General features: G+C 41.9%; 1 protein-coding gene across 2 annotated transcripts in view; it reads right to left on the minus strand.

Moving 5' to 3' along the window:
* NHS (NHS actin remodeling regulator) overlaps nt 1–26,240 on the minus strand; it is a 328,723-nt gene that overhangs the window by 63,198 nt on the left and 239,285 nt on the right. Inside the window, exon 1 of one of the 2 annotated variants that reach the window (XM_084869410.1) lies at nt 11,158–11,565. The exons of the other annotated variant lie outside the window; for it this stretch is intronic. Within the exon in view, the coding sequence (XP_084725536.1) occupies nt 11,158–11,395 (238 nt within the window). The 5' untranslated portion in view covers nt 11,396–11,565. Of the gene's footprint in view, nt 1–11,157; nt 11,566–26,240 lie in introns of those variants that run through there. 2 annotated transcript variants of the gene reach the window in all.

The following is a 26,240-nucleotide window of genomic DNA, read 5'->3' on the forward strand; positions in this document are numbered from 1 at the left end:
TTAGGAAGGCAGCCTCAGGGGAAAAGTAGCAGGCTCTCTTCAGCAGCACCCCACCCCCAATTTTTTAAGAGATGGGAGACTTTTCATTTTCTCCTATCCATTTCTATCATCAACTTCATCAATAACACCTTTTGAGAGCCCATTATATGCCAAACTTTGTGCCATTGGCTTAGCCTTCATCATCTCTGACCCTCATACCAGCTCTGAAAACGAAACAGTAACTATAGCCCAGCCCAGGAAGGCAACTTTCCTCCTTTTTCACCCTCCTGTGGCAGATGAAGCCCTCTGACTCACCCCCAGCAGTGACTGCTGAGGCCACAGTGCCTTCGCCATGCATTTTGGGCCCTGCCGAGGCAGCTACTTTGATCCAGAATGGGAAATTCCAGATCACAAAGGACGTGGAGTTCTCTTTAGGCAGCTGGCATGAGCATAGCGTAGATGCCTCATGGAGCAGGGTTGCTTTGCTGCCTCCTGGGAGGTTCATCATCAAAACTCCCAGCCCTGACCCATATCGTACCTTTCTCCATTTGTGCTTTTGGCTAGAGCTACTGGGTAACTGACGGCGAAGTCTATTAGTGATTTGTTCTGCTCGCAGTTCCTTCTGGAGGAGTTGGCATCTAAAAATTAGTTTAGCTGTAAGCGAGCCCTGAGGTGATAAAACTATTAAGGCCTAAATGGCAGACCAGGGAGACTCAGTTCTATTGAAGAACTATGGTCTATGGTCTGTGTCGGTGGTCCTCAATAAGACCCTTAGTGTCTCTGGGGCTTAGATTTTTCTCAGGCAGTCAGCAATAACAGTTATTGGGATTCACTTTTACTCTTTTCTAAATGTTCTTCTTAGTGTTTACCCAATGTCCTTGTGCATATCTACATTTTCCCTCCTCCTATGCAGTTAAATTAGGGCCAAATGACAGAGTATTGGCTACTAGCCAGTGGAATGTGGACAGAATTAATATATACCACTGATGTTTTGTCCTTATAAAATCTCCCAATATATTTGCTTCTCTCTTTTCCTCTACTGCTTGGTGACTGTGTTCTAGACTCACATCACACTTTATGTGAGGAAGAAATAGAACTTTTATTGTATTAGGCACTAAACTCCATTGGTTTGTCTGTTATCATAGCATAGCATAGCCTATACTGACTAATACAGGTTTTCTTTATTCTGCCTATTCATTCATTCATTTACTCATTCATGCTTTCAGGTGTCATTCATTCACTTGGTATTAATTGGCTTCTACATGGCCATGTACTAGTACTTCAGCATCAATAAACCTTGTTTTACCCTAGAGGTGCTGGATGTCTAGGTGATGAGGCAGATATGGGAACAGAGGCAATAAAAATAAAGTGTGACAAGTGTGTACCAGGTGCATAATATTATGTTGTGTGCAGAGAAATGAATATTCAAAGGCCTTTACCTTGAGAAAGCTTCATGCACTAAACTCTTCCTAGTTTTATTCTTTATCAGACTACTTTCATCTAGGTAATGCTCACCCCCGAATACTGCACCCATTCTAAAAGAATCATATTTACCGTTACTCTCTCCTTTCTACTAGCACGCTGCTTCAAATCAATCTTTCTGAAATATAATTTCTAAAGATCATGACCCTGTTGAAAGTCATCTAGGGGTTTTCCATTGCCTACAAAAGGTTCAAACTCTTTATTTGGCATTGATCCAGCTGTGAGCTATCTTTCAAACATAATTTTCCACTTCTCCTTCACCCATGGTTTCCCCCTCAACCAGATTGGCATAACCTATGTCCAAAAATGTACATCATTGGAGATCCCACTCCCATGTCTTTTCTCACACTATTCCTTCCGTAGCACTCCCTTTCTTGTTTGCCTAAATCCATTCTCTTCAGTATTAATACATTCAACAATTTAGATAAAACAAATAATTCATGGGGTGAGGGGACTTCGCAAGGGACACAGAAGTAATAGAAAATATGAATTTTTTTTCTATTAAAATATCTCTTAAAGAAATAAAATTCTTAACCAAGACCCTTTCCACAAAGAAAATTCCAGGCCCAGGTAGCTTTACCAGCAAATACCATAAACATTTTAGGAAGAAATAATACCAATTTACACAAATTCTTTCATAAAAATGAAGGAAAAAAAACATTTGCCAACTCATTGTAGGAGCCTGCATAACCTTAATACCAAAATTTGATGAAAGACAACTCTGAAAAATCTCTAGCTAACATCGTATTTAATAGTGAAACATTAACTGCTTTACCCTAAGATTGGAAAAAAGCAAAACATCTACTCTCACCAGTATAATATTTTATGCTTTCTTATACCAGATATAAATATAAGAAAGGAAGTAGTAAATACTATCATTTTCAGACAATATGATTGTGTAGGTTAAAAACCCTATGAAATCTATAAAAACTGCTAAAAAGAGTTTAGAAAATTCACTAGATATAAGGTAAATATATTAAAATAATCATACTTAATTATTCATATATTAACATATTAGTAGTAAAAATTGGAAAATGAAATAAGAACGAATACCATTTACAATGTCATAAAAATATCAAATACATAGGAATGAATCTAACAAAATATGTGAGAGTCATTAAAAACTGCAAAACATTTCTAAAATAGATTAAAGACCTATATGATCCAAAGCTATAATATATGCAAGGATTGGAAGACAAAACACTGCTAAAGATATCCATTCTTCCAAAATTAATCTATAAATTAAAATCAGTGGCCAATAAAAATGCCAGCATTTTTTAAAGAAAGTGATAAGGTGTTTCTAAACTGTATATGAAAATGCATAGGTGCTAAAATAGCTAAAACAATCTTGAAAGAGAAGAAAAAATTTGGAAGATTTATACTGCCTTATTTCAAGACTTACTATAAATCTGTGGAGGTCAAGACAGTATGGTTTTGGCACGAGAGGACATATAGATCAATGGATCAGAACAAAGAGTCCAGAAATACTCACACACATACAATTGATTTTTTGAAAAGGGCATTAAATCAATTCAATTCAGGAAAAGAAAAACTTTTTTGCTTATTTGTTTGTTTGTTTCCCAAATGGTTCTGAAACAACTGAATAATACATATGGGAGGAAAGTAAGTTTTGACCCCCACCTCACTCCTTGCCCCCACATAAGAAGTAATTACTGAAGGGTTATAGACCTAAATATAAAAGTTAGAACAATAAACCTCTAGAAAAAAATGCATGTAAATTTTTTCATGAACTTTAGGGAATCAGATTTCTCTGGCAAGGCTCAAAAGGGACTAACCAAAAAATAAAATAGTGATTAATAGACTTGGTTAAAATGTAAAATGTTCTGTTTATCAAAAAAAGCATCATTAAAAATAAATTTCCAAGGCACATACTAGGAATAAATACTTTTAATTTATATATCTGATAAGGAATTTTCATTCAGAGCACATAGACTGCTCCTACAAAACAATAATAAAAAGAACTCAGTTAAAAATAAGGAAAAGACTTAACTAGACATTTCACAAGAGAAGCTATATGAATGTGTAATAAGCACATGACAAGGTATTCAACATTATTTGTCATCAGAAAAGTTCAAATTAAAACTACAATGAGATTCCATTTTAAATCCACTAAAATGACTGCTGTTGTACCAGAGTTTGCAAAAATGCAGAGCACCAAGAACTGTAAAACATTGCTGGTGGGAGTGTAAAATGGTACGACAGTTTTGGAGAATCTCTGCCAGTTTCTTATGAAACTAAACATACACTTACCCTATGACTATTTCACTCCTTGATATTTACCCAAGAGAAATGAAAACATAAATCCACAAAAAGACTTGTACAAAAATATTCGTAGCAGCTTTATTCATAATAACCTCAAACTGGAACCAGCCTAACTAAAAGGATAAACAAACTGCGGTATATTCTTACAATGGATTACTGTTCTGCAATAAAAAGGAATGAACTACTGATACATGTAATAGCATAGGTAAATTTCAAAAAATATTATACTGAATGAAAGAAGCCAGACATTTACTTAAAATCATACTGTACGATTCAATTTATCTGAAGCTCTTGAACAGACAAATCTAATCTATGTAATAGAAATCAGAACAATGGCTGCCAAAGGGGGTAGAAGATTAGGAGTGGGTACTAAAAATATTGGGGTGATGAAAAAGTACCATATAGGCATACCTCATTTTATTGTACCCCACTATATTCCACTTCACAGATATTTCAGTTTTTACAAATTAAAGGAAAGGCCCTCCACCAGCAAAAAGATTATGACTCATTAAAGGCTCAGTGATGGTTAGCATTTTTAGCAAAAAGAATTTTTAAATTAAGGTATGCATTATTTTTAAGACATAATGCTATTGTACACTTAATAGACTGCAGTATAGTATAAACATATATATATACACACACACACACACACACACACACACACACATACACTGGGAAATACAAAAATATTGTGTCACTTGCTTTATTGAGGTGGTCTGGGACAGAACCCACAATATCTCTGAGGTATGTCTATGTGTATATTATTTCAAGAGGAGTTAACAAATGTATATGTAAGCGCTCAATGAACTAAACACTTAAAACCTGTATAGAATTTAATTGTATTGTGTTATTTCAATTAAAAAAATATCCTCTCTTCCTCCCCACAAAAACATGCCAGGTGCTATTGTATTGTATTGTTACACATATTTATTATTTTCATATGTGGTTTTTCATTTTAAGCTCTCTTAGATCCCTTACCAGGACCTACACAATACTTGAGACAGCATATTTGGTGAATGAATGAATGAGTAATAATCTGACAGTATAAAAGGAAACAGAAAGGTAAAGAAAAAAATGAGAATATGATATCACACACATTTCCACTGTTTCTATTTTCCTAGAAGTCAACACCATTGCAAACATAGGTCCTTATGTCCCAACACAAAACAACAACCCAATAGCTAAGAAATCTTGCTTTTATTTACAATAAAAGAGGAGGCAAGGAAGTAAGAGAAAGCTTTTGTCTCCTATATCTTTAGGTAACACCACATAATTATTACGCTATTTCTTAACTCTAGTGAGATAGACATCTGATGAATCACCTTTTCATTGTTGAAACTCTGCTTATATCTTTCATCACTTTTATCCTCCTAGAATAATAGCAGAGAAACAGTACTTGATTGGCCTGCATTATCAGACGCTATTGGAAAGGTCTAGATAAGAGTGCTGAATCACCTATTAGTATTCTGCATGCAAACCCTTCTCTATAACCCAGAGTCATCCGTATCCTGGCAACCTTCAAAATTTCATTCTCATTGAATTGCTAGATCTTTATCAAAATATAATTATAGCCTTAATTTGAAAGATAAATTTTGATTGCCAGTGCCATACCCAAAGGAAGAAATAATCAGGTGGGAGAGCTCTTAGGTTCAATTGTTAACCATATAATCAATGTAATGAATCACCCATCCCCTAAAAGAATAACTTTGGGGGAAGTTGTTCAGGGTAGAGTAAAGAAGGCAAAAAAAAAAATCATTGACGCATCAGACTTACTTATGACTCTATTACATAATATTTGCTAATTTTCTCATATTATTGCTTCAATATTTGTTGTCTTTTCCCAACTGAAAGAGTTTAAGGAAGTTCCATGTTGTGCATCCTGCTTCTGTGTGTGCTGCAGTAGCCCAGGCTGTAATATGAAATAATCTGGTGTACAAGCCCTCTATCTTGGGTCAGGTTCTATGGAAGTAGACTTTGAGGCAAACATTGATATGTGGGAAGCTTAGTAGGAAATGCTCAACTCCTATGGAGGAATTAAGCATAACTGGGCAGAGAGAAAAGTTGGGGTGTGATACAGTCACAATGGGTTGGCCACTCCCATGGGGGATATCTGGAGCTGGGAAGGCTCTGCAGAATCCTAATTTGAGGCAAGATGACAGGTCATTAGATTTGTGCTGACCTGGGAAGGGGTATGACATTAGGCAAGGGAGCTCTCTTCAGCCAAGGACAATTCCCAAAGAGGGACTTGGCTGTGAGCTGTGAGCCACCAGTGCCCAGACTGACAAATGAGTACTTAGGGAATGAGTGCTTCAGTCATGGGTGGGTGGTACATCAAAGTAGTCACTCTACCTCTATTGGCTATAGTGATTCAAGGGCCTGGGGAAGATGTTCTGGAATGGAACCCTGACAATTGAACTTACTAACCCATTTCTACAGGAGGGCTGCTCTACCTTCAGAGGCAGTCAGGGGCTTCTGTTCTGTTCTGCCTGCTAAGTCACCTCAGAATGTGTGACTTGCTAGGAAAGCATAGATGGAGATCTACTTGATATACTTCTGACTTTTCAGAAATTATTCTTAGTGTATGTCTGAGGGTGAGTACTGATACCTTTTTTTAAAATTAATATCTTTGAGATACGGTATAGGAGAGGCAAGAGAGCAGAAGTCACACACTTCAGTTCTCTTTCCTTTGGGGCAGTCACATCTACAGCATTGATACGTTCATGGGCATAAATGATCTGTTAGTCTGTGGATGGAGGAAGAATCCAAGCATATATAACAGCCCCCCTCCATTGGAGTAAAAATAATGGACTTTATTTGACCTACATTTTAATGTACAGTTAACTTCTGAGGCCTCTGGGAATCCTCAGATTTGTAAATACAGAAGCTTCTGACTTTACCACTGTGGCAGTCTGTTTCCAGGTCTCCTAGTATTCATACCTTTGGTTTATTCCCTGCCCTGGAGTTTGGCCTTGATGTGTGACTTGCCTCATTTTGTTGGTAAAACAAGTCAGAGGCCCAGTCTTGAGAAATCCTGGATTGTTTTTGCCTTTGTGCTCTTGGGAACACTACCCAGGTAGGTAAGAAGTTCAGTTACCCTACTGAGCAGACTAGGTGGAGGGACCTCATGGACAGGCTGCTTGGAAAGGGAGAAGCCCTGACACTGTAAGTGAAAGAAGCACATCCAGCCCAGAGTCCCAGGTGAGCCTCGCCGCCAGGTGACATACCAACTGACTAGCCACCAGCAAGATTGGTGGACCTGCCCAGTGAGCCTATCCCAGACTGCAGAATTTTAAATCAATAGATTGATTGCTGGTTGTGTCAGTAAGTTTTGGGGTGGTTTCTTACGTAACAATAGATAGACAAAACAACCAGAACTAGCAATTTACTCAAGAGTCAAGTGACTGTGCTTGTCTTGCCCTGCCCCCAACAAATCAACTGCCTTTTAACCTCGCCCAGAAGAGTCCTTCATTGGATGCCTGCATTTCACTAGATAACACACATTTTTATTATTTTACAAAAGTTACTTCCTACCCAGTTTTTTAAAAAAGAAAAATAAAAAAGCATTACTGGGATGCCAGAACTGGGGGTTGGGGATTGGGCTCCTTTCCTACATTAAGTAGCTCAATTCTGTGTAGCAATTTCATATGCTCGGGGCTCAAATTCATGCCTCAGCAGATTTACAAATGACTCCCTATTAGACATTCAAGGTCAATCACTAAGAGAGGAAATTCAGAATATTGTTAAATCCTCAGTATCAGGGTCTGCATCAATTGGACAAACCAGAGAGGGCTGGACACAGAGTCCACCAGATCAGAGATGTAGTGTAGTAAAATAATCCAGGGCTGAATTCTGGAGCCAGGTTGCCTGGATCAAATCCCAGATCTGTCATTTGTTAATTGTCAAACCTTGGGCAAGTTAATTACCTTCACTGTGCCTCAGCATCCTCATCTACAAAGTAAGGATAATAATAGTCCCTGCCTCCTATGGTTATTGTGAGAATTGAATGAGTTCATATACGCATAGGGCATAAACCAATGCCTGGCTATTCTGAGCCTGACTATAAGTAAAACTTGGGGGAGGGGGGAGAAACTCACATGGATTTTAAATAATATTAATAGCTGTTTTTAGTGATTATATAAGATTAAAAGCTATCCAATGACTGTATATCAGCTTTCTGAAAGTATATTCTATGTTCTCATAAAAGAATAGTGAACAGAACATGGTGGAAGGAACACTGAACAAAAAAAAAAAAAAGAAAAAAGGAAATTTAGGTTCTAATGCCAGACCTGCCATAAACTAGGTGTGTTATATTGGGCAAGTGATCTATAACATGGGGATAATGACAATGACCTTGCCTAAAAAGGCTAGACCAGATGGTTCTTCTAGGAGCCTTTTTATGTTTGAATACTTCTCTCCAAACCCCTGTTCATACAGGAAAGGGCAGATGGAGTTACCGCCATTTTTAAGATGGAGATTTATATTTGGCCACATGACTTGTCCAGAGCCAAATCCAAATCCCAAAGTAGAGCTAAAAAGAGGGTCTTCAATAACAGAGAGCTTATTGCGATGGAAATGGTACAGTCTACATTTCCCAGCCTCCCTTACAGTTTGATGTAGCCAAGGATTGAGTTTTGGCCAATGGAATGTGGGTGAGGATAAGGCATGCTACTTCAAATCCTCCATGCTCTCTCTTTCCCTCTCTCCTGGCTAGATGCCTAGGAACCCAGGAGGGATTCTGAGGCCTGAGAGGATAGATGGTAGAACCACAATAGGGCATGAGACTTAAGTCCTTGTCATCACAAGCCAAACGTTGATTAGACTTCATGTGATAAGAAATAAACTGCATTCTGTTAAACTCCTGAGATTCAAGGCTTATTTGTTACATTATTTAGTTTTGTTTGGACAATACACTCAGTGTAAGTCTCTAGTTAATTGCTGATTCAGGTTCTAAGCTTCAAGAGGAAGCAGGCCTTTTCTATTTAAGAGCAAGTGATCATTGACATCTTATTTGCTACAGGCAGAGCCAAATCAATGACATCTTTATAAATCTGAATCCCTGCTAAGGGTCTTCCCATCCACTTTTCTAAGTGGGTCAAAGAGTTAGCCACTGTTGCACTGGGCTTTTTGGCTACATTGAATGATCAGTAATCCCCAAACACAAAGATTGGGGACATTTTAAAGATAAACCAGCAACTATTCTCAAGTCTCTACTGAAAGACTAGGGGAATGATGGATGCCTCAATGGTGCTGTTTCTTGGTATCTTCCTTCCCCCAAATCAAGCTATCTATCTTAATATTTGCTTGGTGATTATATTTATGACTTACAGAAAATAAATGTAACATTTAAGAATCAAAATTCACTTTGAAAGGCATTGAAGAATTACCCGGTAAGTTCCATCTTGAACAGTGAACTGAAGCTAGGGATTCACACCTTCCCTCATAAATTCCAATATTCTTTAGTCTGTTTCCTTCACTGTAGAAAAATTAGGCATTTGCAATTTCAGCAGTTACTAAAACATTTTTGCAAAAAAAAAAAAAAAAATCATAGTTCAACCAAATCAAGAACTTTTTGTTTTGGCTTTGCCACCTTTGCCACCAAGAAAAAGGTGAACATAAGGGAAATAAAGGTGTTGGAAAATAAATAATAGGAGAAGCCCAGCAGGTTCTTAGAGAGATTCAGGGCCCACAGGAGAAACCTGGGCATCCAGTGCAATCACTGAAAAGTGTCCATTCCATGTGGTACCTTCCCCACCAGCTGGGGCTGCCCCCTTCAGGCAGACTGGGTACCACTTGCTTATCAGGAAGAGGTTCCTCACACAACCGTCCAGGGGTTTCCATTTAGAAAGGAAAGAGTAGCACCCTAGCTACTATCTGCACCCAGGAAGACAGCATGACTTAAGTGCCACCCTAGACCCTTTGGTCTCTCTGTATTCTGGGCCAAACTCCTTTGGAGGGAGGGGCCTTCTGGCCCCTGAAGCACAGAGGAGGAATCCCCATATATGGCTGGGTGGAACTCAGAGGGAATATAAAGCTACAGATGTCCATGGCTGGGGGCAGGGAAGGGGTCCCTGTTGGGGATCCCATCCCCCAATCTTGCAGCCCAGTTGTTTGGGCCTCACTATGAATGGATGAGCTACTGCCCTTCTCTCACAGAGGAGCATCTCAGCATCCCCGCGCTGCCCTGAGACTGAACTATTCTGAAGGATGTGTGGACCTGGTCTCAGATTGTGGGGGAGGGGGAGGGGCAAATCCGGCTCACACTGACGCAGCTGGGTAAGGAGACCCCATCCTTGTAATAGTAGGGTCAAGCTAAGCTGCATCTCCAGCCGCAGGGCTATTTTTAGATGCTGTTATCTTTGCCTTGCTCACAAGCAGCTGTGAAAAACAAACTGGTGACCAGGAGGCACAAAACTGCAAAATAAAAATCTCATAAAACAAGACCTCCCAAACTCAAGAGGAAACCGTAATACGGCTAAAATACAGTGCACCATCATGGTGGGGCCTGCTTAACCTTTTCCTGAGGGGCTGTCAGGTGGGGTTTCACTTTTCCTGCCCACACATCCCTGGCATGGCATGTCCTGGACAAGTCCAGCTCTGGTCCATCGGCCAAGACAGAGTTAGTCAGCCAGGCAGCCCACTTACACCCACAGATGGTGACCCGGGTGGACAGATGTGCCGAGGAAACAGGCTGGAAAGGGTTAACACTGCCACAAAAGGAAACGCTCCCGCTCTCTTGTCTCTCTTCAGTCTCATCCTCACAGTCCACTTGCCTTACAGCATCACAGACAGCTCCATGACAGCGAAACCCCTGCACAGGCAAAATGTCACCTAACACCAAGCGCCAGGGCAAGGAAACAGGATGGGACACCAGGCAAGATCCCTGACTTCTCCCCAGCCCTCAGAGCTCCCAAAAGGCTGAGCTCCAGGACTCACTTCCAATCGCAGCGCCTGCAAGTCCCCGCGTCCTCTGCAGAAAGCCCACCACCAGACACTGCAGCCCCTGCAGCCCCCTCCTAGCAGCCGGTCAGGGCCTGGGCAGCTACATGGAAAAGTACCGCCCCGCCCCAGAATCCGGCATGGGGGTTGGGGAGGAGGCGGCAAACTTCAAAGCTGCAGCTGCAATATGCGTTTTTTTTAAAGACCCCTGAAAGCCAGAGCTGCTCCCCTCACCCCTTGAAGCTGTGCTCTGTCCACCTTGACCACCCACTCACCCTCATTCAGCTCTGTCAAGGGTACCAAGCTCTCAGCCCTCAGCCTGAGGGATTTCCTCTCAAGCCAGCACACTCTGGGGCTGCGGCTCTTGCCGCCTTAGTCTCTCAAGTTCACCCACCTCCCAGAGGTGTGGAAAATTAGTTTAAATTGATGTCACCTGCCCACACCCCTCCCCCCAAGCGGGACCCATCTCACACACACCCGCGTGGCCTGGGCTGCGAGTCGCAGAGCATCCCGGGGGGTTGCGGTGGGGCGCCGCGCTGAGGCTCGCCTCTCCTGGTGGCGCTCGCTCAGGCTCAGGCTCAGGCTCGGCCCTGGGAAGCCCGCCCGTGCCTCCTCGGTCCCCCGGTGCAGAGATCCTACCGCCCGGGCGCCCCGGGCGCGCCGCGGGGCCCCGTGCCGGTTCCCCGGGAAGGCGGCCGTCAGGTGAGGTAGGCATGCGGGCCGGCTCCGTAGCAAAGCAGCAGCTGGCTGGGGCGCTGGGCTTGGGATCTGCTTCTTCTCCCTCTCCCCGCCAAGGAGAGGCCTCTGGGGGGCTTTCCAGCGCTTCGTGGCGTTAGGACTGCATTCCCCCTTTTCTGTTCCCTTTTATCTTAGTTTCTTCTTCACGAGCAAAAAGAGAGATTCAGGAGTCCATGCCCAGCTCCAGCCTAACTCGGTCCACAGGCAGAGAGAGAATTATGAATGGATGCTGCCTTCTGATGAGGAAGTCGACTGGGGAGGTCTCTGCGCACGGCGCGCTCCATCAAAGCTGGGGCATTGGCCCCTCCGCTGCTTCAATGCTGCAGGCTAAGGCACCTAATTGACCACTGGGAGATCAGGTGCTGGGAGACCTGGGCGGGACGTAGCCCCAGGGCCACGCTGGGATCCAGCGTCTTTGCTGGTGTAGACAGCTTCGATTTACAGCCCAGAGAATGGAGGGGACTGCGGCAGCCAAACCTGCCGGGCAGCCAGCACGGTTGCACGGATGCTCTGCAGACAGCCGCTTGGCTCCGCGAACATCTCCTGGCTCTACTGGGCTAAAGGAAACCTGCTAAAAATAATCCGTCCCCTGCCGCCAGCCGCAGTGAGCTGCAGGACTCAGCCCCTAGCCCCAAACTCGGTGGCACGCGCGGGAGCCGGACACAGCGCTGGCCCTGGGCTCTTAGACAAGCCGTGGGCTGCAGAGGATCCCGGATCCGGATTTCTGGTACCTGTGCGTTTCCTTCTCGGGGAGCGCGACTGTTGGTGCTGCGCGTTACCCATGCCCAGAGTGGTGGCGAGCTGGGCTCATCACCAACAGGCTGGACCCACCGCGGCTGCTCAGCACCGCACCCCCGTGTGGCTCCCTTCTCACCTCCCTTTTCTCGGGTCTCTAGCCAACAGCAGAGGAATCAGAGACACAGACCATGCCAACTCCTCCAGCCCAGGCAAGACGGAGGACAGAGACTGGCATGGGGTATGTGCCCCTGTGTAACAGGAATAGAGCGACCATAAAATTGTAACATTGCGTCCCTTCCCCCTATTCATCCCAGGACCGGAAACCTCCCATCTTACACACAACTCACCCTGCCTTGGCTTAAAACACTGCAAAGACAATGCCTTCCCTGCAATGTACTCATCTCCAGGGAAGGGTGATTTACTAAAGCAGCTCTGAGGTTGAACCAGGGTTAAAAATCATGGCAGTGTGTGCCCATGCCTTAGGCAAGCAGGTTCTATATATAACAGACACATGTAGAAGACAGAAAACCATATAGGGCCATTTAAAACACACCACTTATGGGATAGATCCTAATAGATAACAAGGGGAAAGTCAGTGAATGAAATTAGCAAAAGATGCTTTGTGGGACACAGTTTTTGGTAATTTGTATTGATGCCTTGGAAACCCATTTAGGGAAAAATTGGCTATTTTCTGACCAGGCCACCTATTTTCAAAAAGTGAGGTCTATGCCCCGGGCAGATTTGCATGAGCGGGCAGTACTGTGTCCACGGGCCTCATGACTCCTCCATAATTCACAAATTATGGTGAAACACTGGACTTGCCAAGGTCACAGGAAATCACAGGGTTTGCACAAGCACTGGCAAAGAACACTTCCTAATTGACATTACTATGAATTATTATTGTGGTCATATGAAGTATCACACTGAACTCAAGTTGGCTGCTCTCCTCTGACTCCACCCATGCCACCCTTATGGGAGGGCTGCCAGCCACTAGCGAAGATGGAGAATCTGGCTGGAGTCCCCCTGGAAGACAGAGTATGGCTAAGTCAGAAAGGAGAGGGAAGGAGGGGCGGCATGATCACTCCTCCAGTGAGTATAAGAATAGATATATAAATCCCCAAATTTAAGGGGGTCCAAGGTAAAAGAGGCCATCAGAGAGAAAGAGTGATGAGTCACAGAAGCAAGAGACCAGGAGGGAAGGAGGACCCCATCTCAGAATCCAGGGCACAAAAGGGTTTCAATAAGGCAACATGATCAAGAATTCCAATGTCAGAGAAGTTAGTGGATATAGTTCTGCCTACCAAGGGCAGACCTGGGCCCCTTGTGCTTCAGGAAGGCCTGATGGAGTGGACATTGGTGGGAAGTGAGGAATGGGTGTGAAGGCCAGTTGGAGCTTCTAAAAAAGGAGAGATTGTTCCTTAGCTTTGCTCATCCAAGGACCATGAGCACAGCAACATCTAGGAGCTTGTTTGAGGTGTATATGCTCAGGCCCCACCCAGACAGGCTGAGTCAGACTCAGGGTGAAGCCTGACCGTCTCTTTGTTAACAAGCTCCCAGACTGGCTTCACATGGGGGCACTGGAAGCATTATCATGTGAGGACACAAAGACCTCAGGCCTTGAAATGAAAATTTATTTTCGGGTGAGCAAAATGGCTGCTTTCTACAGCAATCCCTGGTAAGGTGATGGGAAGCTAGTGGCCAAGTCACTAATCACACAACTCAATGAGGTGAACTGTGTTGCTCTGGGTTTTCAGGCCTGCTTTATCAGGGGAGAGCTTTGGCAAGGAGACCTGCAGAACTCCATAAAGCAACGAAAATGGCCATGTCTTCCCCATTTGCATTGATTTTTATAATAATAAAGTTGCTGTTAACAGTGATGAGAAAAATAATGACCTAGATAGTTTACATTTGAATCAGGCTTTAGCAAATCCCATGGTATAGAGCAGTGGTCGGCAAACCTTGGCTTGCGAGTGTGGTTTGCCACTCTGTTGACTAATGAGTTTGCCGACCACTGGGATAGGGGCTTAATCACAAGGAACAACAGCAGCCTGTAGTAATTGGAATCGAGAATCTAGTCAACAGAGCGGCAAACTGTGGCTCACGAGCTGCAGGTGGCTCAGGAGCTGCAGTTTGCCAACCACTGGTATAGAGGAAGAAAACCTGGGCTTTGGTCCTTGAAAGACCTGAGTTTGAATCCTAGGTCCTCCATCTTTTAGCAGCATGAACTTGGAAAAATGCTTTAACTTCTCTGAACCTTGGTTTCCTCACTTGTAAAATGCAAACAGGAATACATAATTTATGGGATTATTAGGAAGAATAAATAAAATAATACATATAGAGCACCATGATGGTACCTGGCATATAACAAAAGCCCAGTGAAAGCAGTATCTTCCTATGTTTGAGGTCTTCACACATATACTCATATTGTAATTTTTCTGGGGTCCCTATCCACTGTTCAGTGGTTAGAGTACCTGACACTTTCTAGAGCTTGATGAGTCAAACAAAAGCACTTACTGAGCATCTCATATGCATCTCTTTATTTCTCCTGCAACCAGTCTCCATTGCAGTTCTATCCAGCCATGAAACTGGGTACTAGCCAATAGAAAGAGCTAAGGGACGTGTGCCTCCAGGCCTGGCCCATAAAAACTCCTACACAATTCTACACACTCCCTTCTCTGCACTGCTGGGTGAACATAGAAGCTCCATGGAGGGTGGGGCATTGGAACCCCAAGATGGAAGGAATCTGGGTACCCAAATGACTGTATGCTTATCTGCACTAGACTGAGATGTACATGAGAAATAAGCCACTGGGATGTTGGGGGTTTTATTACCAGAATTATCCTACCTTGAACAATTCACTTTCCTGTCTCTCTAATCAGATGATACAAAACACAATTTAATGCTTTGCTGATTAACTTAGGGTCTTTATTAAGAAGGCTTATTATTGGTCTCTATGGTAACACATTTCAAAGACTCCTCTTTTAAATTTCCAAGCTCTTTTCTTGATATTTAGTTCTCCACTATCATTCCTCTCTCACCCTCCTTCTAACTCTTCCCCAGAGTGTGAGTCTACAGTAGGCTGAGGAAAACAGACACCATGGCTGGGTAATATCTGTCCATTAAAAAAGTTGCTAATGGTCTGAGCAAAATGCTAAGCTATAAAGTGCATGGGCTTGTCGACAACTATCCGTAGCCTTGGGAAGTTCTTTTTACTTACTTTCAGGCTTAGAGCTATGTTCAGATTGCTGAAGTTACTGAGAACTCAGCATCTCTGAAAAGAGTTGGGCATTTTGGTATTATCTAGCTTACAAATTTTCAAAGTTTTAATTCTTCAACTAGTCTTCTTGGGAGAATATATATATATATATATATATATATATATATATATATATATATATATATCCTAATACACAAATAGACCGAATGGCAGAACAACCGAACAACCAAATAACCAAACAACTGGTTGCTGTGACATGCACTGACCACCAGGGGGCGTGTGCAGATATGGCAGGCATTGGCCATGGGGGGATGGTTGAGCAGGTGAACAGGGTGCCAGTCATTGTCATGTGAACAAGCCCCTGGTGGTTACTGAAAATTCTTTGCTCCCGCATGTACCGCAGTCCCACCTGGTGATTGTACCTGCTGCTGGCGCCAGCCAGCCCTGCTCACACCCACTGCGGGCACCCAGTGCCAGTCTCGATTCCTCAGTGCCTTCAGTGGGTGCAAGCAGCAACTGCTGGCCCCAGTCATCCCTGAGGACTTCTCCACCTCCCCCTGCTTTTGAGGGGTGATCAGGGAAACAGCCACCACTTGTACCTGCTGCTGGTGGTAGCCTCAATTGTTCTGCACTGTCAGTGGATGTGAGCAGGGCTGGCACAGTCAGCGTGTGGGAGCGGTGGTGGCAGGAGCAGGGCTGCTGGCAGACAGGGGAACAGGGGCTATGGCAGGAGGGGCCAGATGGGGGCGCAGAGGTTGAACATGACCTGCCCACCTCAGCCTTGCAGCCCACAGTTCCTTTCAAGATGTACAAATTCATGCACTGGGCCCCTAGTCCATATTAAAGTTCTGGTCTGTCCCTTGACATTCAAGGGCTACTAAACTTTTGAAATACTGTCACTGCCTGATTTTCTAACAAAAATTATACTAGTTATATGCTCATCATATTTTTTAAACTCATCTTTTCTGCTTAATTATTTTGTTGATACCAACAGATCTTAGTTGACCCCTATCTTATAGGAGATGGAAGAACTGATGCAAAAATGCTAAATAGTTTTATTCCTGTTACAGAGATGGTATATTAACTTTACTATATCTCAAGGCTACTTACCAAGAAAATACAACTGTGCTTTAGACCTAGTCTTTGGATTATTCTGAGAGGTGGAGATGTGGTCCCTTCTAGCATGAGGTGGAAAGCATGAGAGGAATTGGTGGGGTGGATCAAGGGGAGAGAGACTGGAGGAGGTTGACAAAGTCCAAATACCATGACAGTCTGATTTTACTTGTTTATTGAAAAAAACAAGATGATCATATTTAAATTATCCTCTTGGTCTACTCATCTATAAGACAAGAAGGGTGGAGATATGTAAGGTTTTCTCTACATTTCTCATTCTATAAATCTATTGCTCTTTGAATCTAGAACCAAAAATACCTGAAATGATTTCTTATCATAAGTGCTCATTTATTCTTTCTATTTCTGCTCATCATCCAGCACTAACCACTCTACACATGAACTTCAGTATCTGCAAGGGCAATATGTTCTGTGATTTGCCCCAGACTGACCTTCCTGGTGACCCTGGGGATTCCAATTCCAGCTCTTCTGTACCCATACTCATACCTTCTTTATGTTTATCTAGGATGGCTTCCCTGCTATGATCTCTTTGGTTTCAATAATAAAAACTCAGTTTGGCTTCCAAAGTATATTTCTGTGGAGCAAGTTGGATATCCCCTCCATAGCTATGAATATGGCTGAGCAATATATCTCCTATATCCTAGAAGCAGCACATTACTGCTGCTGCTGCCCCACCACTGCTTATAAGAGACCTCATGACTTCCAGAAGAAATCACTGCTATAAAATGGCTCACTCGTTCATAAGTAACTATGTGTTTATTTATATATATTTTTATAGCATAACAAATGTAAATTAATTTCAGGGCTCAACTACCCAAGCTAGTATCTATATGGCTGCCTGTATAAAATTTCTCTCTCAAAATTCTCTAAACCATCTGGCATAAACTACTGTATTGTGACCTGTTAAAATAAGTAACAGCTGTGATAATCCCTCTCTATTTATGGCAAGCTATAAAGCTTTGCATATACTGGCAATGCATATAAAATAATAAATAAAACCATTATCATTCTGTGCTGTCTTGGTGGGAATTATGATGATTTAGCCAAAATGAAGCCCTATGGAATGCATCAAAGAATCAGAGGTTTTGTCCAATCTGGACCCCAGAGACCAACCTCACTATTTGGAGTCCTGGGTTATGTTTGAAAACCTTAACAGGTAAATGTATCCTTTCGGAGAGAATACCTTTCCCATCCATTGCTGCTCAACTTCTATTATTTCAAAGTTCTCTTTTCTGATGATGTGTTTTCAAAGTTCCCAAGTATACCCAGACCATAAAGAAAAACCAGCTATACACAACTAAAAATGTGAAATAATTTGTCACACCAAAACTAAGATTTGCCTTGGAATTTTTAACTGTAAGCTTATGTTTGAGAACACTGCCAAAATCCCCAGTTGAAAATTTCTATATCAATGTCATCTCTCAAAGATATGCAATGCATAGACAAAGGAAAGCTGGTATCTGGCAGAAAAAGGAACTGGGCAGCTTTGATTCTGAGTAGAAGAGATTTACTAGGCCCACTGTACATGAATTTCAAAATAATTAAGGGGATGGGGAAGGAAGCTAGAATGAAATGGCTCTTTACTATGTGTTGGGCATTACACTATAATTTCATTTAATCCTCACAACAGCCCTGTGCGTTAAGTATTCTTATTCTTCCTGGTTTATGGTTGAGAAAATAGATGGTTAGAGAGACTGAGTAACTTGGTAAAGGCCGCCCAGCTAACAAGTTGGGAGACAGAGTTGGAACTCAGGTCTGTCTGATTCTAATGTTCTTGGTCTTACACCTCACCACACTACCTTTTGGATAGCTGTTCACAATCTTGTTCTAATATAACCCAGATCCATTTTAATTTATACATTAAATTTTTGCAAATAAGGATGATTTGTCATTGTGGTAGATTTCAAAAATAGCTAAAGTAACGTATTTTCCGGCGTATAAGACGACCCCTTAATTTTACAGTTAAAACATAGGTTTAGGCCTATATTCGCTGTATAAGACTACCCCCCACTTCCAAGGCAACACCAGTTCTTTTTTTAATAGACCGCCTCTCTGACTCTGGCCAATCTGAGGAGGCTTTTTACCAGAACACAGTGTAGCTTCGGGTATAGAACATGTATAATTTGCATGCATAAAAAGCCTGCTTGGATTGGCTGAGTTAGAGAGGCGGTTTATTAAAAAAAGAACTGGTGTTGCCTCGGAAGTGGGGGGGGGGGCGGTAGTCTTATACAGGAATATAGGCCTAAACCTATGTTTTAAATGTAAAATTAGGGGGTCATCTTATACGCCGGAAAATACGGTACTTTTCAGCTCTTCCCATCAAGACTGTGACTTGATTTGGCCAATAGAATGTGGTAGAAGTAGCAATGTGCATGTTCTGAGCCTGTGCCTCAAGCAGCCTTGCAGCTTCTACTTTTTCTGACCTTGGTACCTACTCATGTTTAATGCCACTCTACAAACAAGGTTGGGATAGCCTTTTGGATAATGAGACACACGTGACCCAGTTGCCCATCTCAATCTGACCTATAGCCTGCTGACCACCAGAAGAATGAATGATGACACCCTAGGTTTTCTATCCCAGCTTAATGATTACAGAAACATAAGCAAGCTCTGCAGAGCACAACCTAGCTAGCCCAGATAAGAAGAACTACCCACTAAATTATGTTGCTGAATTCTGGGGTGATTCATACACAGAAAGGGCTAACTGATCAAGTTATTTAAAATAAATGTCTAGCCACATATCAAAAAAGACACTAATGGTTGAGAATTGTTAGTTTAAGCACAGATATAATAAACTAAAGCTTTCTTAAAAATAAAATCTTTTTGACGGCTCAAAATATTGTTATAGTTGAAAGTCTTCTCAACATCTCAATTGTGCCCCATGAAAGTACCAGTTCAAAGAGGCTTCATATAGATAGCCTTCAGTCCAGAAGACCATCTCCCTTCCTCCAATCCTGGGCTTGTCAGGCTGATGTTGAGTCACATGGTTTAGGGAAGGAATCACCAAGGTAAGTGGCCCAGAGCCACCCTCAGGAGACAATCAGGGAATGAAAAAAAGAGAAGAGATGATGTGTTTAAGACTACAAATGCCAACACACAACCCCAGAAACCCCTCAAGAAAATAGAGGAGTAATGCCATGGAACAAGAACTGCAATGTGCTAGGATGTGGTGTCAGTTTTATAATATTCAACAACAATGGTGGTGGCTGTCTTCTTAAGAAGATAGAGCATCCAAGACACAGGTGAGAAGATGAAAAGAAATGGAAACCTTCTCCTTCCCACATACTTAGGAAACTTACAGATGAAGAAAGGGAGAAAATAGTTACAAACTAAATTAGAGCCAAATGAACTAAGAAAGGAAAAATTCATCATTATAACTAAACTAGAGGGCCTGTTCATGAAATTTGTGCACTGGGTGGGTGTCCCTCAGCCCAGCCTGCTCCATCTCACAATCTGGGAGTCCTCAGGGGATGTCCTACTGACAGTTTTGGCCCGCTCCCCACTCGGCTCAGAACATGTCCCCCCTAGGCAGGGACGTAGGTTCGCTGGGGGCCTTGGTCCCCGGCTGCCCCATGGCGTGGCTCAGAGCATGCCCTCCTGGGCGGGTGTGTGGGTCCACTGGGGGCCTTGCTCCCAGGGCAGGTGGTGCAGCATGTCTGCCCATAAACCCCTGGTGGGAGTGGCCTCAGAACTGGCTGCCCCCAGCCCTGGTGTGTGGTGTGTGTCCACTGAGGCTGGGGACATGCTCTGAGCTAGTTGTGATGTCCTGGCTTAATTTGCATATTTCTCTCTTATTATATCTCTCCAGCAGTAAGTAGTTCTCAACCTTGGCTGTACTTTGTTGCAATTTCAACATAGTGAAATCAGCTCCTGCAGTCTTAATCACGACATTGCTAACTTTATTTAATAGGAAAAAATGTTCCACATTTGGAGTTCCCACCAATTTTGACAAAAGCCATTTCTTTGGAAGAAAATGCTGGTGAGTAAACATAGTAGCAGATTCTTTGACTATCTTAGCATGTGGATTCTTTGCCCCCCCCCCACCCCCCCACTTTTCTAATTTTGTTAGTAAATCTTGGAACCTTTGAACTTTGAGTAATTTATTTTTTCTTTCTCTCAGGGCCCTCTAGTTATACAAACACACACAAAAAATAATTATAGAGGCAGTATTTACATCTATATATCTATGGCCTTTTCATTTGGTATTTATAGTGGTAAGTGAATGAATTAATTTAGTTCATTTTACTTCTTGGGGAAAAGTATATGTAATGAAATGGATTCCCTTTTAGTTGACTCTGGCAAGGTTTTATAAAGAGCATATAAAAGAGAAGGAAAGAGAAAGAAACCTTCTTTGTAGTTCTGAGAAAATATGTTGGTCAAATCCTAAGCAATTTTTCTACATTTATGTTTAAACACATACTAATTACATTCCAGAAAAGGGGATGTTTTACTGAGAAACTTTTTAAGTTAAAAACCTTCTCTATACCATTGCTAGCCTTTATTTCCAATTCAGGCTCTGAACTTGTTTCCCAACAGCTTTCCCAGTCTAAGAATGTGGGCAGGATTTGGGCTCTAAGCTGGGACCTCTATCAGTTGCTTTCCAGGTAGAATCAAAAATGAAATTTTCAGATCAGAGTCAACATAAAAATAGTATTAAGTGCCAATTGGGAAAGGAGATTTTTTTAAAATGGCTCTTTATTGTTCAGATTATTATAGTTGTTCCTCTTTTTTTCTCCTCATAGCTCCCCTCCACCTGGTCCCCACCCCACCCCATGCCCTTACCCCCTCCTATTGTCCTCATCCATAGGTGTTCGATTTTTGTCCAATCTCTTCCCCCACCCCCACAACCCCTTCCTCCCGAGAACTGTCAGTCCACTCCCTTTCTATGCCCCTGATTCTATTATATTCACCAGTTTATTCTGTTCATCAGATTTTTTATTCACTTGATTTGTAGATTCACTTGTTGATATATATGTATTTGTTGTCACTTTGTTGTTCATAATTTTTATTTTTACATTTTTCTTTTTATTCATCTTAAAAAATACCTTTCAGCATTTCATATGATACTGGTTTGGTGGTGATGAACTTCTTTAGCTTGTTCTTATCTGTGAAGCTCTTTATCTGACCTTCAATTCTAAATGATATCTTTGCTCAGTAGAGCAATCTTGGTTGTAGGTTCTTGCAGTTCATCACTCTGAATATTTCTTGCCACTCCCTTCTGGCCTGCATAGTTTCTGTTGAGAAATCAGCTGACAGTCCTATGGGTACTCCCTTATAGGTAACTGTTTTTCTCTTGTTGCTTTAAATATTCTCTCTTTGTCTTTTGCCCTTGGCATTTTAATTATGATGTCTCTTGGTGTGGTCCTCTTTGGATTCCTCTTGTTGGGGTTCTCTGTGCTTCCTGGACTTGTAAGTCTATTTCTTTCCCCAGGTAGGGGAAGTTTTCTGTCATTATTTCTCCAAATAGGTTTTCAATATCTTGCTCTCTTTCTACTTCTGGCACCTCCATAATTTGGATATTGGTATGCTTGAAGTTGTCCCAGAGGCTCCTTACACTATCTTCATATTTTTCTATTCTTTTTTTCTTTTTTCTTTTCCGGTTGGGTATTTTTTGGGATGGCCTGCAGAGATTGGACCGCAGCTCGTGTCCCCAGCTTCGCAGCCCCGCAGCCCCGTCTGGCACCCCTCCTTGGCCAGGTGCTGCTTCCTTACCTGCTCCCTCACACCTATGGGGTGATCAATCAGGCCAGATCACCCCGTTCAACTCCCTCAGTGCTTGGGAGCCAGGCAGCAGCCCCCTCCCCCCCACCGCTACTGGTCACCATCTTTGGGGCCATCAGTGGGGCGATCAGGACCCTGCTCAAACCCGAGTTGGCATGGCGCCACCCTCTCACCTGCTCCACCATCCTGCCGCAGTCACACTCTTATTGGGGCCCATCAGGGCTACAGCATCTCCATCGCCACCCACTGCCAGCGCTGCCTTGCCAATGCCCACCATGTTCTGTGCTTCCCCCTGGTGGTCGGTGCATATCATAGAAAGCAATTGAACTCCCAGTCTCTTGGTTGAACTCCTGGTCAAAGGACCACCCAAGGGGACAATTTGCATATTAGGCTTTTATTATACAGGATAGGGTCAAATTGAATAACAGAAAGAGAAATGACTAGGTGGTGAGAGTCAATGATCCCTATGATGTACTACACTAGAGAAGCCTGGTAGAGAAGTCTGCCCTTCTTGCCCGAAGTCCTTTATCTATGTTTTACCACATGGAGAAGAATTAAGGCATAGTTTTCCCTGTTCTTGAAGAGTTTTGGTTTCAAGTTATTCATTTCAAAAAGAATAAAGGGGGAAGCAGTGGGAAGTTTACAAAGAATGATTTTATAATAAGTTTTAAAAGTTACTTTGCACTTAGGGGGCTCTTTTACTCATAAATATTTTTTAATCAACTTGATTTTAAAATTTTATATTTAAAATGGAGAGATAACAGATGGCTCAGGTGTTCATTTGTCTCAGAGAGGGAACAGTTTTAGAATCATAGAGATGCAAATATCAGTAACATTTATAATAATGAACTTTTCTGGCTTCCTGGAAAGGTAGCCTGACAATGATGCCCAAAGAACCCTGAGAGTCCTGAGGGAAGGACCAATATGAGGTTCTCCTGTCCACTCCAGTGATTCTGGGATGTTACTCCATGTCTGTGGCTTTAGTCTTCCTTCCCCCTAACTCAAATTGTGGACAGTAACCCATATTAAACGGAAGCTGTAGGATGTGGGAGTTTGATAAAGTCTATCTCCAGCCTCAGAATATTACAAAGTTCATTTGTAAATTTTTCATTTTAATTCAGGCTACATTTTCCCATGGAAAAAAAAGTTGCAAATATCATTTAGAATTCCAGGTTTGTCCATTAAGGTTTAATTCCTCCACAATATTGCCAGGGAAATATACATTTGCAATGCACAAGAGTGGTAGTGAATAAACGTTAATATAACTCAAGAAAATGGTTTTAAAAATTAATCTTAAATGCCAGTTCCGAATGAAATGTAAGAAAGGGTAGAAAAATAGTAGTGGGCTGATAAAGACATTGGAATCTACAACTAGAGTATTAATAACACTGGTTCTTTATTATTCCCAAGATTACTGAAAAAAATTCACTCATCCTCCCAAAATAGTATTTTTAGTGTCTTAATTCCACTAGGAAAATACTATAGTAGACCTAGTCCTTAGTCCCTCGCCCCTAGAATCACAGACTAGAAAGACACTGTACATAGTTTTCATAGGGACTTATGCCTATGGCGGAAATACAATACGTTGTGCCTAGGGTTTAGGAAGCCACATGTTAGACATGGACCACTAATTGTAATCAATAATTGTTGGGCGATATTATTTTATGTTAAGTAATGTACAGAATAGTGTTAATTTTATAGGAATTTTATGATGACACATATGATTAAAAAGAAATCTTAAGATCTATGGAAGGCTGTTTGGGACCATACCCAACTCTACCCCTCTCTGTCTCTATCATTTGGCTCAGATCTAATCTATCCTCTGCTCTTAGAAGAACCAATGAAATATAGGCATGCACTACATATAGTCTATGGAAAGGGAGATGGCTAAATCATCCTGGGCAATTTCAGGAAAGATTTCTCAAGGAAGTTGATACTTAAGCCAAAGCTTCCAAACTGACTAGGAGTATTCCGGAGGAAACAGGTCATAAAAGATTGTAGAAAGAAAACAGTATACATATGTCTGGAGGTGTGTGAGAGAGCTTGGTGGGATGAACAAATGTAAGCAATTTTGCATGGCTGAAACTACCAGCTAGTGCAGGGAATTTTAGAGATATGTGAATTATCATCTCAGAGGACACAGAAGGATGTTGAGTCCAAGAATTCTCTATTGTAGCCAACAGGTGGTGCTGTTGGCCCAGGGCAGCTTGGTGACTATCCAGAGCACCTGGCTTTGGGAAATTTTGGAAAGCAGATGGAAGCATGAGGATGGCCAAGTATAGAAGGGAGACACTAAAATTGGTTTTTGTAACTCCAGGAAAAGCTATAATCATATCTGCTACTTGTTATTTTGCTCTGAAACTTTGAATAAGATGAAGTATAATCCCTGCAAACACCTTCACCAGGATGTGAAGTTAAGAAATTAGAGGACAAAATATCCTCTTTGTCACACCACTGAAAAACACTATCTCTTCACTCTGAACTGCCAACACATTCAAGCAAAGGTGTGGGAAATTCTGCATTGTAACTTCTTAAGCTTCCACAACCTCCAGCACTTGTTAACTATCACCTTTTATGATCCCAGAAGACATTTATAACCCTTCCCTAGGAAATGACTATTTGAACAACATGTCATTGATAAACAATGCTGGGTAATAAATATATCAGTCACAGGCAGTCAAGTTAATTAGCAAAAAGTAAAATCATTATAGGAATTGAAATAGAAAGTAAGAGGCTTTGCCTACCCTTCTCTGTTTTGTCAAGCCAAAGGACACTTGATTCTCTCCCTTGTCTCTCTTCTTAGCTCACAGTGTTATATGTTTTGGTGGGGGCCATCTCTGTGGATTGGTTTTTGTTCATGCAAATCAAAACTTAGTTTCCTTCTACTTTGGGTGACCTAACCTGAGATTGAAGCATAGGCCATAGCAAACCTTTTAAACCTGTATACCCTAAAAATGCCACCCACATGTTTAGTCTGGGATCATTATTTTCAAACCCTTGCAGGCTTTGAATAACCTGGTGGTAAAAAGCCTAGGTTTGGGAATCAGACAGAATTGGATCCAAATCCTGACTCTCCAACATCCAAGCTGTAATCTTAGGCAAGTTACATAAATACTCTGAGCCTAATTTTCTTCGTCTACTGAACGAGCATAATAATTGTGCAGTATCAACTATGACAGAGCAATTAGCTAGTCCTGCTGAGCACATAATAAGGGGTCATTAAATGACTTTCAATGTTAACATCCTGGTTTTTCCCTAACCACGGGGCCCAAATCTCCTCAGCCCCCAATGCCAATGGACAAGCCCTTCTCAAACACATTATATTGATTATGTATGATGAAAAAGTACTTAGCTTTCTATTTTAACTCTCAAAGTTTAGAAAAAATAAGTTTCATTACTTCTTTAAAAAATATAATTTAACAATGAATTTTTTTGCTAATCTTTCTATAATTCTATTCTGCAACAGCATGTTTTTTTTAATTCTTTATTGTTTAAAGTGTTACATAAGTCTCCTTCCCACCCACCCCCACCTCCGTTAACCTCTCCCTGCTTCTTTCCAAGACTTTCTTTCCTTTGTGACCTGAATGAAACCAATGGAGGATAAACAGGTTGGAAGAAAAAACATACCCTGAGTGAATATTTTTTGAAGTTGCTAAAATAAGATGTTGAAAACAAAGACCCAAGAGAAATGCTAACATAAGCTACTGGTTTTATATTTACACTTTCACTCAAATTGCCACCCACTACTGAAATTATAAACAAGTGTATAAAATGCTTATTGAGAAATGGAGTAAGTTTAAAAACATATTTTGATACTTGGTTGAGTCTGCTTTCCTTTGCCAGAGGTGAACTGATATTAACCAAAGTATGCCAAGACATGAAAGATGAGGGTCAACCTCAGAAAAAGTAGAGTAAGATTAGAGGGACAGGGGTTTTAATTACCTGTGACTAATAGTACCATTTCCCCATGAAAGACCCTGAAAATTTTGCTCACACACTTCCAACACCAAATCCT

Source organism: Pipistrellus hanaki (genome assembly GCF_964339955.1).
Source record: "Pipistrellus hanaki genome assembly, chromosome: X".
Taxonomy (NCBI): Eukaryota; Metazoa; Chordata; class Mammalia; order Chiroptera; family Vespertilionidae; genus Pipistrellus; species Pipistrellus hanaki.